The sequence below is a fragment of the Neoarius graeffei genome, chromosome 23 (genome assembly GCF_027579695.1).
Source record: "Neoarius graeffei isolate fNeoGra1 chromosome 23, fNeoGra1.pri, whole genome shotgun sequence".
In the NCBI taxonomy this organism is placed as follows: Eukaryota; Metazoa; Chordata; class Actinopteri; order Siluriformes; family Ariidae; genus Neoarius; species Neoarius graeffei.
The window spans coordinates 30,511,355-30,529,505 of NC_083591.1; the positions used below are offsets into that span (position 1 = coordinate 30,511,355).

At 43.8% G+C, this 18,151-nt stretch overlaps 1 protein-coding gene across 6 annotated transcripts in view; it reads right to left on the reverse strand.

The window, feature by feature from the left end:
- The window catches only part of yeats2 (YEATS domain containing 2), a 217,076-nt gene that overhangs the window by 144,119 nt on the left and 54,806 nt on the right, over positions 1 to 18,151 (reverse strand). For 5 of the 6 annotated variants that reach the window (XM_060906054.1, XM_060906053.1, XM_060906055.1 and 2 more), the window contains exons 10-13: positions 15,690 to 15,900; positions 11,136 to 11,351; positions 10,634 to 10,783; positions 5,076 to 5,170 (exon numbers count right to left, since the gene is read on the reverse strand). In XM_060906054.1, coding sequence (XP_060762037.1) covers positions 5,076 to 5,170; positions 10,634 to 10,783; positions 11,136 to 11,351; positions 15,690 to 15,900 — 672 coding nt within the window. The remainder of the gene's footprint in view (positions 1 to 5,075; positions 5,171 to 10,633; positions 10,784 to 11,135; positions 11,352 to 15,689; positions 15,901 to 18,151) is intronic. The other variant, XM_060906056.1, reaches the window with a different exon arrangement.

The following is an 18,151-nucleotide window of genomic DNA, read 5'->3' on the forward strand; positions in this document are numbered from 1 at the left end:
CGCACGCCTATTACTCCCCGCTCAACGATAAATTACAACTGTCTGCGAAAAGCTATCTGCGAAAGCCTTGTCGCAAGAGCATGCAGAGGCCTTTAGAAAGCTGAGAAACTGGGTTCAGCTGAGACGTTTACAGGCCCAAAGTTCAATGACCTCTAGAGGTCAAAAGAGGTCAGATAGACGTCGGCATATTGCAGATTTGAATTCGGCACACCCAAATTGACAAAATAAGACTGTTTGCCGACTTTGTCTCAAAAATGCCTTTGGGTGTCACAATTCTGGATTTTGGTACCAGTCTATTAGTTCACGGGGAACCTTGAAGAAACTTTTATCAGTTTCACGGTTTGATTGATTCGAACAACCTAAAACAACGCAAGCATAAGGTATTTTCATGTGACCAATGCACCTTCTTCGTACAAACGTTTTGGTAACTGAGCTTTGGTAGACCACCAGCTAAAGTTTCAAATAAATGAGGCGGCTGTGACGTCACGTGAAGCCCAGCAATGAGTGAAGCTACAGGGATAGCGAGTGTATCGACAATACAGTGTATACTGAGCAGATTATGACGCCGTAACATGCGCACAGCGCAGCACAGGACTATAAACATGGACAGAATCTACTAAAATATCAAACCCTGAGAACAATACGGTACGTCGCTAACAGGCGCCTGCATAATTATACACACAGACAAACGACAAGTGTGTACAGGCTACAGCAGCACCACCCTTACAGCCTGTCACAGTGTGATCCGTGTTTACAAGTATGTGATGAAGCATTTCTTTTCCAATCATGTATTTTAGCAGATCTTTCAGACTATTATGAAGAAGTAGAACACCAAGCAGGCTTACTCTTGGCATACTGCAGTGTGCACACTCCTCCCAATTTCACACTGTGTGCTTGCAATATGCTCCTAGTGGGATTTGGTGTCACACACCTATGCATCTTCTCTTTGTCGTTATGCCGACCTGCCAACATCGCTAAAAAGAAAATTCCAGCAGGTGGTGAGAAAAACCAGAATAGCATACTGGTGGGCAGGACTACCCAGAACAACATGTGTGATAAAAACAGATGTTGCACTTCATCATGAACTGGATACAACTGAAATGTTGACTTATTTTTTTGTCGATAAGAGCCAGGGTTTTTTCTAGAAAAATCTAGTATGAGGGCGCTCACCATGGCGAGGGAACGAAGCGACCGGGGGGGGGGGTGCTGGTTGTCTGTCCCCCCTCCGCCATGTGAAGCCTTTGAAAAATTGAGGCTACAATGCGACATTCATACCCCTTTTCCACCAAATCAGTTCCAGGGCTGGTTCGGGGCCAGTGCTGGTGCTGGTTCACAACTCGTTCAACTTGCGAGACAGCTGAGAACCAGTTTGCTTTTCCATAGCTCGCGGTGCTAAGAGAAGACACGGCATTACGTCGCTGTATACGTCATTACGTCGCTGTATACGTCAGTTACGTCGCTACGTTTGCATAAACCTTGGCGCAAATATCGAAGCAAAAACAACACGGAAGAAGCAACAACAATAATAATGGATGACTTCGCGTTTGTACAGCTGCTGCTTCTCATCGCTTAAAAACGGCGATCTTTCACGGTCTTGTTATTGTTGTTGGTCTTAACAACTCCGCACCCCCGCTGACGTAAGCGGTTCTTTCCTCTGGCCCAGCAGAGAGTTGGTGCTAGCCTGGAACCGTTTTTTCTGGCCCCAGAGCCAGTTCTTTGTCAGTGGAAACAGAAAACCCGGTTCCAAACTAAGCACTGGCCCCGAACCAGCCCTGGAACTGCTTTGGTGGAAAAGGGGCATCTGAGGCTATCTGAGAGGGAAATTGTAACAAATTGTCTGTCAACATTGAAAAAGAAAAGTAATCTTCTTCTGCCCCGGACAGTCTTTGGCTTTCTTCTGCTTTGTGCCGTGGGATGACATCTTTAAATGCCCAAGTGTCAACAAAACCAACTCGTGAACTACTTCTGTCAAAAGCTCCCGCGCCGGTGGGTCAAAGGTCATTCAGTCTCGAGAAATCTCGCTCTACAAGTCAGCTGACCTTGTATGTAACCCATGTCAAATCTCACGAGAGCAGCCGCGACAAGTAAACAACATGGCGCCTCAGTCTGGAAAACGCCAATTCGGATTGTTTTTGCACCGTCTGGCGGTGTATCTACTATGATTGGAATATTTTTGGAGTAATTATAACGTATTTGATGATCAGACACATTGTCACGTGGTGTTGCTGGGATGTTTTCACGGAGAAAAGATCGTTTTGAGAAAGACTGCATGTTGTGCAGTAGCATATAAGTGCATGGCCTAAGTGTGACTTGGGGTTCAATCGGCATTTCAGTAAGGGGGCGCACGCCGAGAGTAAAGGCCAATTTATGCTGACAACGCAGTCCTCGCAGACGGTGTCGCAGATGGTGTCTGCGTAGCCCCCCCCACCTTCGCAGACGCTCTGCGCGCACCTCCCAAAAATTGTGACCACCGCAGAAGCCTTGCAGACAGCGTCACAGACAAGAGGGCTCTGATTGGTCCACTCTACATCCGCTGTACACGCACTTCCGCTTCCCTTCTTTCCCGGTTTGGTTTGTTTTCACGACCGCCATTTTTAAAAACACGAGCGAAGATGGAGCAGCACGAAGAGCGGTTGATCGAGGAAGTACGTACATCTATACGACTCCAGTTCTAGTCATTATAAGTAACCGGAGGATAAACACTCCACTAACCACACCCACCAACTACTCCTAGCGACTTCGCGCCCCCTTGCGTTGTGGCGGTGAATAACATCGCGCACGCCTATTACTCCCCGCTCAACGATAAATTACAACTGTATGCGAAAAGCTATCTGCGAAAGCCTTGTCGCAAGAGCATGCAGAGGCCTTTAGAGGCCGCAGCGCCCCTGTTCCCCGGTTTAGACGAAAGCCTGAGAGCACCAGTATAGACCTCTTGCAGTCATGTGACCGGAATGTACACAGCCGCCATCTTGTCGGTAAAAAACACAGCTGAATACTGCTGCACTCGTGTACAGAATGGATCAATTTCAACTGACGGACTACACGGCTCATTTTTCTAATGAACAGATAACTAGATATATGTCTAAAATAAACGATCTACGGATTAGTGACCCTTATGGATTACCGGACGGAGTTTTCACGACCTTGTCAGTGGATATTGAACTGCCAGCGGAATACCCAGATGTGTATAATTACCTCATTAACTTTCCCTCGCTGTTCAGTGGTGAAGCACTGTGTGCTTATAAATCTCTGGACAGTTATCTTTACAGAAATTCAGGATTTGTCAGCCGCCCTCAGATGTGGCATCTTGTAAACAAGAAAATAACAATCCTCATTGGACGGGTAAGTCACTTAAAGGTGGGGTATGAGATTTTTTTCAGGAGTATTTTTTACCATATTGCTTGAAAAGCTCCTCACAGCCATGTTGCAAGCAGTACAATAGAAGGTTTGACCCAAAAACGAAATATTTTAATCCAGTCTACAGTGTAAAATAAAGGAAAAACGCCATCCAATCATATCGAGGTACCACCTCAAGATGATTGGATACTGACACGTCAATCAGACTGAAGCCCGTGAGCAGCCCGTCCCTTCTGTGTGTGTGTGTGTGTGTGTGTGTGTGTGAGCAAGCAGCCCCTCCCCCACCCACGCGCTGAGCAGAGAGAAAAGGGCAGCTTTCCCTCAGAACGCTCCCTCCAAACAACGGGGATTTACACGAAAACGGAAGGAGATATTCACAAAATCCTTTCACAGTGAGCGCCACAAGGCTCTCCTGAACACACTGATGTAATTTTTTTGTCTGTAGTGTAAAAAATGAGGTCACTAGAGCGAGTTAAAAACGAGTGACTTTTCTGATTTTGCAGTCACAGCGTAGCCACGTTTATAGGGGTGGAGATGCGGGGGGTGGGAGCATGGCGAGGGCGGGCGTGTTTCTTTTCAAAATATGGCTTGCGGGAACCGTTATTCCAAAATCTCGTACCCCACCTTTAAGTATTGAGACCCCGCTGGTCTCGCTATCTCGTCCGGAATGTTGTGCATGCGATGGAAATCGCTACAAACCGTCATTTTCTGCTGGAAACCAATGTCCAGTAAGTCCATACGGTTGAAGTGGATATTGAAGTCCGGTACAGACGAACAACACGCAAAAATACACACAAAAAACATAAAAAACGTGCACAGGTAGGGAGAGCTTGTAGTCTATCACTGTTACTGTATATATGGTATACCTGATAGCAGCAATCCATTTTGCACGCCTGTCAGGGCCCCGTGGCAGCCTACTGTCAAGCGTATGTGAGCATCATGGGTTTCCCACACTTGAAAGGGAAGGACTCGGACACAGGATTCCACTCGTCTTATGTTTTATTGATTTTCAGTGGAGTTGACGTTGTAGTAGAATTGTATATAGTAGGGTTTTCCAGAAGAAAAGGTAGAAGCAGAAGGCGGAAATATGGCGTTTGACCGACAAGGTGGCGTCTGTTTACAATCTGGATTGGATGTGACATCACATGCAAGTGCTCCATACAGGCTCGGACTCCAAACATTGGTCTTGAGAACTTTTTTTTTTTATGGGCGTCAAAGGAACACATCAAATGAGTCATTTAACTTGTCTGCACAAAATACTCAAGTTATTTACTGAAAGGCATTAAACGGTGACACACTACAATCCACCCTGCGTTTTATCAGTCAATAAAGAAATGCAAAACGTGCATGTTTATTTTTCAATTAAGTGTGATGACTACAGAATAAATAGCAATTTTTTTTTTAACGAGCCAAGAGATCGCAGTCCCGTCTTCTAGCTTTCAGCTGGCTCTTACGGACATGGCTCATAAATCATAGATCAAAGTTCACCCAGCTAAAGCTTAAGTACCACAAAATGAACGGAACCAGTCCCAAATGCAAATGTGCAAACTTCCCCTTCAGTGAATTGGCTTTTTTTTTTGTTTGCGCTCGGGTAGTTTTATGAGCGTTTCGTCTGCCTGTTGTTTTAGCTGAAAAGCAAGTTTTCAAATGGCTCCCTTTTGCATATGTATCGGCTTAAAAATAAACAAATAAAAATACACACTCTCCCCCCCCCTTACCTTGACTCCAGACGAGAGGAAGCTGCTTGAGTGGACTTTGGGAGCAGGAGAACGTGCACCCTGTGCAACGCCACTCTGTTTGGCTGACGGACTTCCTGAAGAAAAATAAATACGAAAACACATTTAAAACACTCGACTCACCGGCTTATAGTTTTACATATAGTTGTGGTCAGAAGTTTGCATGCAGTGACATGAACGTCATGGCAATATTTGGGCTTTCAGTCATTTCTTTGAACTGTTCTTTTTCTGTGGCAGAATGTACAGCATACAGCTTTAAAAAAAAAAACCACGCTAGAATTTGGTGCACAAGTTTTAATTTTCTTTGGGTTTTCTGAAATCAACACAGGGTCAAAAATATACATACAGCACACCTGATATTTGGGTAAAATGTCTCTTCGCAAGATTCACCTTGACCAACATTTTTGTTTACCATGAACAAGCTTCTGGCAGAATTCTGGTTGGATATTTCACAACTGTTTTTTTCCTTGGCATGGACTCGGTCCATATATTTTCAATAGGGGTTGAAGTCAGGACTTGTTTTAAGCTTAATGTTAGCCTGCTTTATCCTCCATAACCAGCTCTGATGCGTGTTTGGGTTCATTGTCCTGTTGTAACTCCCAAGTCATGTTCAAATTTCTGATGGTTTATGCTGAAGAATGCTGAAGTAGTCCTCCTCCTTCATTATTCCATCTACTTTGTGCAATAAACCAGTTCCACTGGCAGCAAAACAGCTCCAGAGCATGATGATCCTACCACCACCACCAGCTGGTACAGTGCCCCTCTGTACATGGTGGTCAATGTGGCCAAACAACTCAATTTTTGTCTCATCTGACCATACAGCTTTCCTCCAGAAGGTTTTTTCTTTGTCTGTGTGCTCAGCTTCAAACTTTAAGCTTCAAGGTGTCAATTTTGGAGCAGGGGGTTATTTCTTTGATAGCAGCCTCTTAGTCCATGGTGATCTGAACTGTAGACAGTGATCCATCAGCTTCCAGTTCATGGCAGGGCTGTGCCATGTGGTTCCCAGGTTGTTCCTGACCATCCGAACCAATTTCCTTTCAGTTGAGGGTGACCGTCTGGGTTTTCTTGAAGCAAAGTGGCTTGGCAAAGTGACTACACCTTACAATAACGTACATACAATTGACTGAACTGATCTTGGAATTTGCAGTTGTTTAGAAATGGCTCTAAGAGACATTCCAGAGTTGTGTATATCTGCAATCCTCTTTCTCAGATGTGCACTGAGCTCCTTGGACTTTCCCATTTTACTGTGTGTTGATCAATCCAATGAGTGTTGTAAACACACCTTTTTTATGAAGGCACAGAGAAGCTACCAGCTGTAGTCAATCATGATCACTAACAGGAAGTTAAGAGACCTTGGCAAGATAAGAGACATTTTGGAAGTTTCAGCACCTCTGAATTAATAATCTAAGTGAGCGTATGTAAACTTTTGACCCTGTGTTGATTTCAGAAAAACCAAAGAACTTGTGCACCAAATTCTAGCGTGTGGTTTTTTTTTTTTTAAGCTGTATGCTGTACATTCTGCCACAGAAAAAGAACAGGTCAAAGATTTTGCCATGACATTCATATCCAAGATGACATTCATGTCACTGTATGTAAACTTCTGACCAAAACTGTATACACACACACCCCTTCCCCACACTTTCAAAGAAATAAGGTCTGCAGCCATCCTAGAGTCTCGGTTCTTTTCTGGAGAGCCCACACACTGGACACAGAGTTCTCCCTTCTATATGTGCAGTTACAAACATGTAATGAAAATAAAATAAAAAAGTGTTATTCATTTTATTGCAGCATGAATGAAACAAGAAAAACAGTGGACTGTGTCCATCTCCATTTACTTCTGGGTTATACATCACCGAGACAGATTTTTGATTAGATCTCCCTCCCTCTCTCTCTTCCCCCCTTGATATTTATTCGACGAGTACATTTCCTCTCTTGAGTCAAGTCTTTGTTTATTCAACTTTGATTTATTTTACTATATTACAGGGCTTGAAATTCTTTTTTTTTTCCCCACCAGCCAGCCGGACTAGTGACCTTCCAAAGTAACTCGCCAAACAGAAAATCAACTCGCCAAAATTTGTTCATGTATGAATTTTACTTCTGTCAAAAATAACAGAAAAGAGAGTAGTTACCATTGTTCATGACTAATGTGCATTTATTTCAAGACCTGAGTATTTTGATACTGTTGTTAAATACATAAATGAGAACAACACAGAGCACCATAATATAATATCAACAAATAATAATAATATATTGGAAAACTTGGCAACTTGGTGTATGAGTATTGAAAACAAATATACTTACTATCATGACTACTGAGGTTTTTCACCCACGTGACCAAGTCATGTGATGCATCGTTAGGCTGCCATTTTGGACGTCACGGCTCGAATCAGTTTGAATGCGAGGAAGGCGACAAACGAAAAACATAAAAGAAAAAGGAGCGAGATGCAGAAAACACCTTCACTATCCAGCGACGTAGGGCATTTACAGGGCGAGCAGAGGGAGAGGTATTTGCAAAAATTGAGGTTAGCAGGCTTAGAGAACGACGTTTACCTGCTTCCACCAGGATTGTTCACTGACGTACGGAAGTACACGAAGCCCTCGTCTTTACCTGACTTCGGCCCACATGATCTGTATACCTATGTCGTTAAAAACCCATCGCCATACACAGGTATTGATCTGAAAGCGTATAAGAGTTTGGATGCCTACAAATATTTTGTGTCAGGCTGGGTAACATGCCTACATCAGCGGGTCGTCCCTGGAGCCGGTGGTCGCCATCTTATTACAGCTAAGGTTTGTTCACATTTTCATTTACTTTCGGTCCTCAGGATAAACAACATGTTATTAAATGTCATTGAAATAACTTCTTAGTCTGTTGAGACATGGCCCGTTATAAATTTGCTGTTACCAGGCAATGACCAAGAACTGTATTATTAGGGTCGGTGTCTGTGTTGTAGCAGTGCACTAGCAGCTAGCTGTTAGCACTAGCTAATGTCAACAACATTGCTACAGTAACATACTAGCTGCTATGTTTACGTTCAGTCATTTGGATGACTGTTAAAACCTTTCAGTCTCAAGTTTTTCCTTTACTGTATTTACTAGTTTACTGTAATTATGATCCAGCAGCTATTTACACCGGATCCAGTGTAAATAGCTGCCGGAGCGCGCTCCAGCTTGCTCCCCCTCAAATTAAGCAGCGCGCTCCGGCTTGCTCCCGGAGCACTCCGGGAGCAAGCCGGAGCGCGCTACTTAATTTGAGGGGGAGCAAGCCGGAGCGCGCTCCGGAACCTCGGCCGGAGCACTCCGGGAGCAAGCCGGAGCGCACTGCTTAATTTGAGGGGGAGCAAGCCAGAGCGCGCTACTTAATTTGAGGGGGAGCAAGCCGGAGCGCGCTCCGGAACCTCGGCCAGAGCACTCCGGGAGCAAGCCGGAGCGCGCTGCTTAATTTGAGGGGGAGCAAGCCGGAGCGCGCTCCGGAACCTCGGCCAGAGCACTCCAGGAGCAAGCCGGAGCGTGCTGCTTAATTTGAGGGGGAGCAAGCCGGAGCGCGCTCCGGAACCTCGGCCAGAGCACTCCAGGAGCAAGCCGGAGCGTGCTGCTTAATTTGAGGGGGAGCAAGCCGGAGCGCGCTACTTAATTTGAGGGGGAGCAAGCCGGAGCGCGCTCCGGAACCTCGGCCGGAGCACTCCGGGAGCAAGCCGGAGCGCACTGCTTAATTTGAGGGGGAGCAAGCCAGAGCGCGCTACTTAATTTGAGGGGGAGCAAGCCGGAGCGCGCTCCGGAACCTCGGCCAGAGCACTCCGGGAGCAAGCCGGAGCGCGCTGCTTAATTTGAGGGGGAGCAAGCCGGAGCGCGCTCCGGAACCTCGGCCAGAGCACTCCAGGAGCAAGCCGGAGCGTGCTGCTTAATTTGAGGGGGAGCAAGCCGGAGCGCGCTCCGGAACCTCGGCCAGAGCACTCCAGGAGCAAGCCGGAGCGTGCTGCTTAATTTGAGGGGGAGCAAGCCGGAGCGCGCTCCGGAACCTCGGCCAGAGCACTCCAGGAGCAAGCCGGAGCGTGCTGCTTAATTTGAGGGGGAGCAAGCCGGAGCGCGCTCCGGAACCTCGGCCGGAGCACTCCGGGAGCAAGCCGGAGCGCGCTGCTTAATTTGAGGGGGAGCAAGCCGGAGCGCGCTCCGGCAGCTATTTACACTGGATCCGGTGTAAATAGCTGCCGGATCATAATTACAGTAAACTAGTAAATACAGTAAAGGAAAAACTTGAGACTGAAAGGTTTTAACAGTCATCCAAATGACTGAACGGAAACATTGCTACAGTAACATACTAGCTACTATGTTGTTGACATTAGCTAGCTTGACCTTCAAAATGGCAGACACCGGGGCGTCACGTGACCCTGTGACATCAGGTGAAATACCTCAATAGCACCCAAAATATGTCCAACATGCTTTCTGTATTTAACCATTTATGAGAGAGAAAGCATTAGGAGCTTCATACTGACTAGGAATCTACTTGAAAAAAATTAATTATTCCATAAAAATCGTATCGCAGCCAAGGCCTACCCTGCTCCCACGTTTGCTTACAAGTCCTTTGTCGTTTCTCCTCTTCAGACCGAGGTCGCTTTGTCCCCGTCTCTGGCGGTTTCTGTACACCTTTCAGAAAATTCCACATCGCAACGTAGCTTTGGCAGATGTAGATGTAAACAACAACAAAAACGCGTGTTTAAATGGGCGATAACGTGGCCACATCTATTGAATTTGATAACGTGATGTGGCAGCGGGGGCGTGGCCAAGCGTCTGTCTGTGAATGGAGGGCGGAGTCAGGGAAGGTAAGTGGTGGAATCATTGCACCTGATGGGGATTAACCTGTGTTTGTGTATCTTCCCCAGTGACCACGCCCTTTAAAAGGAGAGGAGAGCAGAGAAAAGGAGCTCTCTCTCCCCAACCAGAACACGTGTGCGCGCGCGCAGCTGAGAAGCGATAAAAGGCTGAAAAGCTAGCAATAAATAGTTCATTGAGAACTCAGTTCTGGCCTGCCGTGCTTCTGTGCTCCACCCACCTGGTCCAATAGTACACGTGATTACCGTGATATTCAACGAGATGCGTTATATGCATGCGCAGTAGTGAAAAAACCGACAGCCTGACTCGTACACGATGTGATTCGGAATTCTTCGGTATTTTCCGTCCTGCCGATAAACACGTCGATTAACACAGACACGGCATGCGCTTAATATGTGGTGGCTTTAGTTGACGGTGTGTCTGAATCTTCGCTTCATATACATTTTTTATTTTCAACTAGCCAGCTGGGCTGGCTAATGACAGGAATTACCCGCCAAATGAAAAATTAAGTCGCCTCGGGCGACCGGACCACCGCGAATTTCAAGCCCTGTATTACCAGCCAAGTCCCTAATTATACACCGAGATTGTGCCAATTTGCATTCCTAACATTTTATGTAAAATCATTCAATTAAAAAAAAAAACTAGAAATCAAATATTTTAATTAAAAATACCAAACAGAAAAAATACCAAATTATACATAAATGCAATACCTGTAGTGGGTGTGGTCATGCTGATCACCTGACCCTGCTTGTCAGCGATGAGGTAAGGGTTGTTGACAGATGAGCTGGCCTTCATGTGTACAGGGGTGGAGGTGGGTGTTCTAGACAATGGAGAGTGACTAGGGGTGGAAATAGGGGATCCTGGAAAACACCCACGTGCGCGCACACACATTCACACATTATAACCTGTGAAACATGCAAACTGAACACAGGAAGAGAAAGAGCAACATTTTACAGTTACAAATTTTAAAGCAAACAAGATCTTTGACTGCTAATTGCTATACTGGGGAAAAGAAAAAAAAAAGGCATTTTTGATACTGGTGGGCAAAACTGTTCTGTGCAACAAATAAAATATGGTTCAAGGTTAGTTTCAGGAACAAACCTGTAGATATAATCTCATTAAAACCTGAAAACTCAAAAGGTTCCGCTTTCAATGGAAAAATGTGAATTTGGCACTGGGTGGCACACAAACTCTCCTCCTATGGAGCCTCACCAGATACTATCTTGCAGCTCATGGTGATTGGCTGAAAGGACTTCCCAGGTGACTCGGCAGGACTGGGGGCCTGTCCCTGGGGCATGATCTTACAGCTGGCTGTGATTGGCTGAAATGCTGAGCTACAATGAGAGCCCTGGGTGACTTTCTCCACACCTTTGGCTTGTGATCCAGTTCTTTCAGAGCATGATGATCGTACCGTCTCATTCTTCACAGCTGGGACAGAGGAAAGAGAAAACAACTAATGCAGGAATGATGCATCTAACTCGTCCCTCCTAAACTCATGTGAACATTCAGGATTTCAACACAATTTCTGAACCTGAAACACCTAAAGCTTTGTATTTAGGGACTTATTCATCGGCGACTCTCAGATTCTCATGAGTGCTTTTCATTAAACGGGAAACGCGCTTGTTCGATGAATCAGTTACTGCCAGTTACTCTTAAATTTGTCTTACAGCTGATAACAGTGTATCTACTGCAAAACAAACAAGAAGGCAGAGTCATCCATATCCCCCGCCCTATATACCAAGTTTCAAGATATGTCACATTCTTCAAGTTCTGCTGCAGGAAGCCAACCCTACTGTACCTCTTTACAGTGGCCTCAGCAGCCCATGGTATAAACCAACCGGACCTTTGGTCCAGGTGAGCTAAAAATAAAAAATCTCTCACATTTCTTAGTATCAAAAGGCACATATGGGTCCGTCTCAGAAACTGGTCTCTCGTTTGGGACATTATGGTCAAAAAATAAATTTTCTAATTTTACTTTTTTTTTTTTTGCATTTCCCTAAAACTCAATGTTTCTTTTGTCATGTTTAAGAATAAAGATAGCATCTTGCTTTATCTGGCCTCCACTGTGGAAAATTTTTGATTACAATTCAAATGCTTTTGTAAAATTGATTTACATATAAAATAACTCCATCATGAAGAATTAAAGCCCCTCCTTCACAGATGAGTGAAAATACTGAATAAATTTCCTCTTTTTGATTGCTTGGGTTAAAAATGCCAAGTTATGACGACTGAATTGATTATTCACTTAAATATGAATAATATGATACATTTTGGGTATTTGATATGGCGAAATAGGACACGATGGAAAAATCAAGAACGCACCGGAAAGATGAGAATAACGGCGGTGGTAAAAGAACAGCGACTGTACCGGCTGAAGGTCGCGCGGGTCTCTGCTGCGGCGCGCGAGCAACGGGACATCACTACCGCACCGGGCGGGGCAAAATGACTGGCCGTAGATTCTATCAAAAGTTCGATCTAAATTGACCATGGTTGAAAAATATTGGCCAAAAATACACAAACACTACGAAATATGAAAGTAAGAAGAAAAAGAAACATTCTATTGCCTTATACTGCAAGACTAAAACAAAATAAAACTGTCAAAACTCACCTTTTCAGTGATAACGTCCGAACAGATCACCCGCGTAACAGAAAGACCGCAAATGGAAGCACGATCAACTTCTAACTGTTGGAGTGGAAAATTCCATTCTACACATGCAAATTGTTAATGTGTGTCCTTCCCCGCACACAAATAACACGCTACGGTAAAAAATAGACCGCAACTCATTTTATAGCTCAGAAATTCATACAAGACCAGCTACCATCGTAACATATTCTGTAAGAAACATATTCTATACCTAACTTTCAGCTTTTGTTTTAAAAAACAAAATCGCAGATTTATAACAATGTTTATATGGCGTAGTGATTTTAAGTTGCTACTTTTGGTGAGGTAGTGACCTCAACCCTGAGGCTTTCCGTTTAGATCAAAACACACGATCGTATTGGTTTTGGGTCTGCGGAAAATGGAGTTACGACGGTGATGGAATATTTTGCATGATGTTTTATTACGGTTATGATTATTCTGTGAGCGCAACAATCCTTAGGTGTATAAAGTTACAACTTAAAATACAATTAGTGATAACTGTAGACTTTTCAGTGGACTACAACCTTTTAAGGGAACGCGATGCAGTCAACCGTTTATCATGTCCCAGATCAAGCCGCCATTTTTCCACAAATTTGCAGAATTTTTGCCAAATTCTGAATATTCACATCAAAGATTTAGTTTTATCTGTATTATTTCTTTCATCATTTTATTCCAAATTAAAACCAACATCACCATTCAAAACCATATAGTTTATTGACTGAGTATATTTAGTGGGGTACCCCCACAGTGCCCAGTTTCTGAGACAGACCCATATACATTACTTGATCAACACACACACCAACTTTCAAGACCATAGCACTCATAGTTTTCAAGTTCTGCTCCGGAAACAAAACCTACCTCTAAGACTAACCTGAGAGACTAAGTCTGGAATTGTTTCCATGCAAACATGAAAAATGTAAATTTCTCAGTATGAAAAGGCACATCTACATCACCTTGTTAACATGTATAAGTTTCAAACCCGTATCATGAATAGTTTTGGATGTGTGTGCCGGAAACAAACACTGCTCCTAGAAACTAAGTCAAAATCTATTTTTCATGTAAAAATCTAATATATTGTAAGGAACAAGCACCTCATTAACCCTCTGGGGTCGAGAGCTTCACCGGTGAAGCTCGGCAGGTTTAGAATGAGTAGGTCATGTATTTGGATAAATATCTTTGCGAGTTTTTAATCATACAAGCATGATAAACATACCGACAGAAACTTTATATTTTCCTATGCGCCCGCTGGAAAATGTTCTATATTTTTTTAATTACCTAAATTAGATGAAACTTGTCTCACCTTACTCAGTCACACCAGAGTTGGAGCACTGGGTGCCCACTTATGCATTCATAAAAGACTATTCACATGGTAGCTACTTTCACTCTTTCAGTTTCGACTGGTTTCTCTTTTGCAGTGGGGACACCCACTGTAAACAGGATCAAATCTGTCAGCCATAGTTTAGGCTATTTGGAGGTAAAACTTATTGCGAGATGGCACCGGATTTTACGCGCTTCAGATGATTCAGGACAGCGATTCAATTCAGTCTTGATCTGCGACACTGATGAGCGGTGCCCCCCACCCCTTTTTAAACTGACTCGATCCAGCCGAAGATCAACTCGAGTAAACGTAAACATTTCTTCTATTTCTGATGAGCAGATCGGTTGATATGCGTGCGCTGTAGTGCATACACAGGAAAAATGACTGAGCAATTTTTTCCAGAGTTAAAAGTATTTTCCTCAAATATAAATAAATTTTGCACTACTTTGAGTTAAGAGAGTAAAATTTGGAGTGGGAGCAAAATTACAGAGCAATTGTGGCTCTGAACTGAATAAAATGGTACAAGAGTTAATTTCAAGACACACTGAATAGAGTTAAATACCAAAATAAAGTCAAATACCAGATAAACGAAGCCGTTTTAAAACTCTGTTGGAATGTGTGAAAAAATGTTACCTTCATTATGGTGAACCGTTTCGATCACTTGACCTGATGGGATTAAGAGTCGGCAGTGGAAGGGGTTTTCACTCTTCTCATTGAATGGAATGGAATTTTTTACTCTTCTCAGTGAATACTCCTCCCACTGCCAACCCTTTTTCCCAAAACAATAGGATATACACTACCGTTCAAAAGTTTGGGGTCACTTTGAAATATCCTTATTTTTGAAAGAAAAGCACTGTTCTTTTCAATGAAGATCACTTTAAACTAATCAGAAATCCACTCTATACATTGCTAATGTGGTAAATGACTATTCTAGCTGCAAATGTCTGGTTTTTGGTGCAATATCTCCATAGGTGTATAGAGGCCCATTTCCAGTAACTCTCACTCCAGTGTTCTAATGGTACAATGTGTTTGCTCATTGCCTCAGAAGGCTAATGGATGATTAGAAAACCCTTGTACAATCATGTTAGCAGAGCTGAAAACAGTTTAGCTCTTTAGAGAAGCTATAAAACTGACCTTCCTTTGAGCAGATTGAGTTTCTGGAGCATCACATTTGTGGGGTCGATTAAATGCTCAAAATGGCCAGAAAACTGTCTTGACTATATTTTCTATTCATTTTACAACTTATGGTGGTAAATAAAAGTGTGACTTTTCATGGAAAACACAAAATTGTCTGGGTGACCCCAAACTTTTGAACGGTAGTGTACAGTTTTTGATGGCCAGTTAATTGTCCAACTCAATGGCACAGATTTAAGTTTTTGTGCTTCGTGCATTCCTAAGACTGAACAGAATCACCTCAAGTGACCAAAACGGTTCATCACAATGGCTAAGGTCATGTTTTTTTTCCCCCACACATTCCAGCACTGTTCTAAAACTGCTTTTTACAACATTTTCATTTATCGTTTTATTTTAAAGTACAATCATGACATGCATACTACATAGATATTACTGTAGTTGAACCTGTGCTGAATACAAAAAGTCATATGACTTTGAAAATACGGCTTAGATTTGTTGAAATTGACAAAATCAGAGCATGTCAGAAAATACCCTCAGAGCCCAGAGGATTAAAGTCACCGCTTTAACAATCTAGCTGTGCTTGCCTCATGTTTGACAATGTGATCATCACTATACTTGGGTGTAAAGTGATCAGTGATCATTGACAGTCAGACATCTTAATTTAATCCCCCACCTTTCTCTGAACTTGAGTCAGGAGACAGCTGAGTGGGTGATGAAGCATGGCAGGAATTCTGGGAATTCTGATTTGCAGATTTTCCAGCCAATGTGCCAGGGGCAGCTGAACTTGCCAGGTGAGAGGAGGAGGATGACAATGAGGAGAAGGAAGAAGGGAAGGGGATGAAGTCCTCACCCAGGGAGTTCCTGTGTAATTCAACATCCACCACCTACAGAAGAGAACAAATTAATCAATCCACCACCACTATCAGGTAGCCAATACATGACATGTGACTGCAAGATAGATGAACTCAGACTTGTGTTTAATATATACACACTCTACCAGTCAAAAGTTTCTAATTCACTGGTTTATTTTTATTATTTCCTACACTGCCTTCAGCATCACTCTACATCCAAACAAGAAATAACATGTATGGAATTAAGTAAGCAAAAAACAAACAAAGAAAAAAAAACCCACACCCACAATCCCAACACCACCACCCCAAAGCAAAAGATTTTATTTTAGATTCGTCAAAGTAGCCATCTTGTGCTTTGATGACAGTTCTGCCCACTCTTGCCATTCTCTCAACCAGCTTCATCAGGTAGTCATCTGGAATGGTTTCCTAACAAACGGTCTTGAAGGCGTTCCCATACATGTTGAGCACTTGTTGGCTGCTCCCCCCCCCCGCAGTCCAATTCATCCCAAACCATCTTAATTGGGTTTAAGTCAGGTGACTGTAGAGCCTAGGTCATCTGATGCAGCACTCCTTTATTTTCCTTCTTGGTTAAATAGCCCTTACAACGCCTGGAGGTGTGTTTTGGGTCACTGTCCTGTTGAAAAACAAAACGGTCCTACTAAGCATCAAACGGATGGGATGGCATGGCATGGCGCTGCAGAATGCTGTGGTAGTGATGCCGGTTAAGTGTGCCTTCAATTTTTAATAAGTCACCAGCAAAGCATCCCCACACCGTCACTCCTCCATGCTTCACAACGGGGATCACACATGCGTTTTCTTTCCCTCCCCCCCACCCCAAATCTATCCCTCTGAGTTACATGGAGTCAACAGGAAATCTTTTGGTGGAGAGGGTGGAGACCTCGACTGGCTATCATAGCCTGCAGGGAATCGGCCGTCAGACATTCTGTCGCATGTGCCAGACCCGGTGAAATGTAACTGAATTGTCTTGGCCAGCCCTAAGGGTCCCATCTGCATCTCATCATTGCTGAGGAGTGTGCTCCCATCACCCAATCAAGCATCCAGCCAGAGCAGGTCATGATATTTTTTAACCATATTAACATGCCATTGTTGTGTGTTATGCCTGATGTCAAGACTCTCGTCTCTGCAAGCCTACCACACAGATTTAATACTTGTCATTTTTAGGGCATACCTAACAACATGTGTTTTCTCTCTCTCTCTCTCCCCCCCCCCCAATCTGTCCCTCTGAGTTACTGAGAAACTGCCCCTCGGACCTGCTTGATCCATCCTGGTGCCCTGTGTCTGGTCGGAGTTTTATCGCATCGCTCCTGTGAAGGACGGCCCCATGAGGACAGTTGAGGGTTACACCTGGAGGACGCTCTGGACTCTTACAGTTATGCTTTTATGGTTGAGGACTACAGTTGACTTGCTAACTTTAGGACTGCAGTTATCATGAACAGTTTTGCACTCAAGTTTCCATCAATGAAGAGTTATAACATCAATGAAACTGTCCTCATGTTAAAACTGTTAATATTATAGTCATGCTGTCTGTTGTTGCCCAAATGAGGATGGGTTCCCTTTTGAGTCTGGTTCCTCTCGAGGTTTCTTCCTCATGTCGTCTGAGGGAGTTTTTCCTTGCCACCGTCGCCACAGGCTTGCTCATTGGGGATAGATTAGGGATAAAATTAGCTCATGTTTTAAGTCGTTCAAATTCTGTAAAGCTGCTTTGCGACAATGTTTATTGTTAAAAGCGCTATACAAATAAACTTGACTTGACATGTAGATACAATCCGTTCCTCTTTTCTGCATCTCACAAAGACATGGCAGTTGGAACCAAAAATCTCAAATTTAGACTCAGACCAAAGCATAGATGATTTCAATGCAATGGTCTAATGTCCATTCCTTAGGTTTCTGGACCCAAGCAATTCTCTTCTTGAACCCCCACAGTAGTGGTTTCTTTGCAGCAATTCAACTGTGAAGGTCTGATTCACAAGGTCTCCTCCGAACAGTTGATGTTGAGATGTCTGCTACTTGAACTCTGAAGCATTCATGTAGGCTCTAAACTGGCAAATTAATTGAGGCTGTTCGACTGTTTACCACGAGTTGGCCTAGTGGTTAGCGTGTCCGCCTCTCGATCGGGAGATCGCGAGTTCTATTCACGGTCGGGTCATGCCAAAGACCATCGTAAAAATGGTACCTACTGCCATCTGGCAAGGCACGCTGCAATACAGATGCGAGTGGGGAGTCAAACTCTTGCGATTACCAGAGGACACGCCCCCCACTGTAA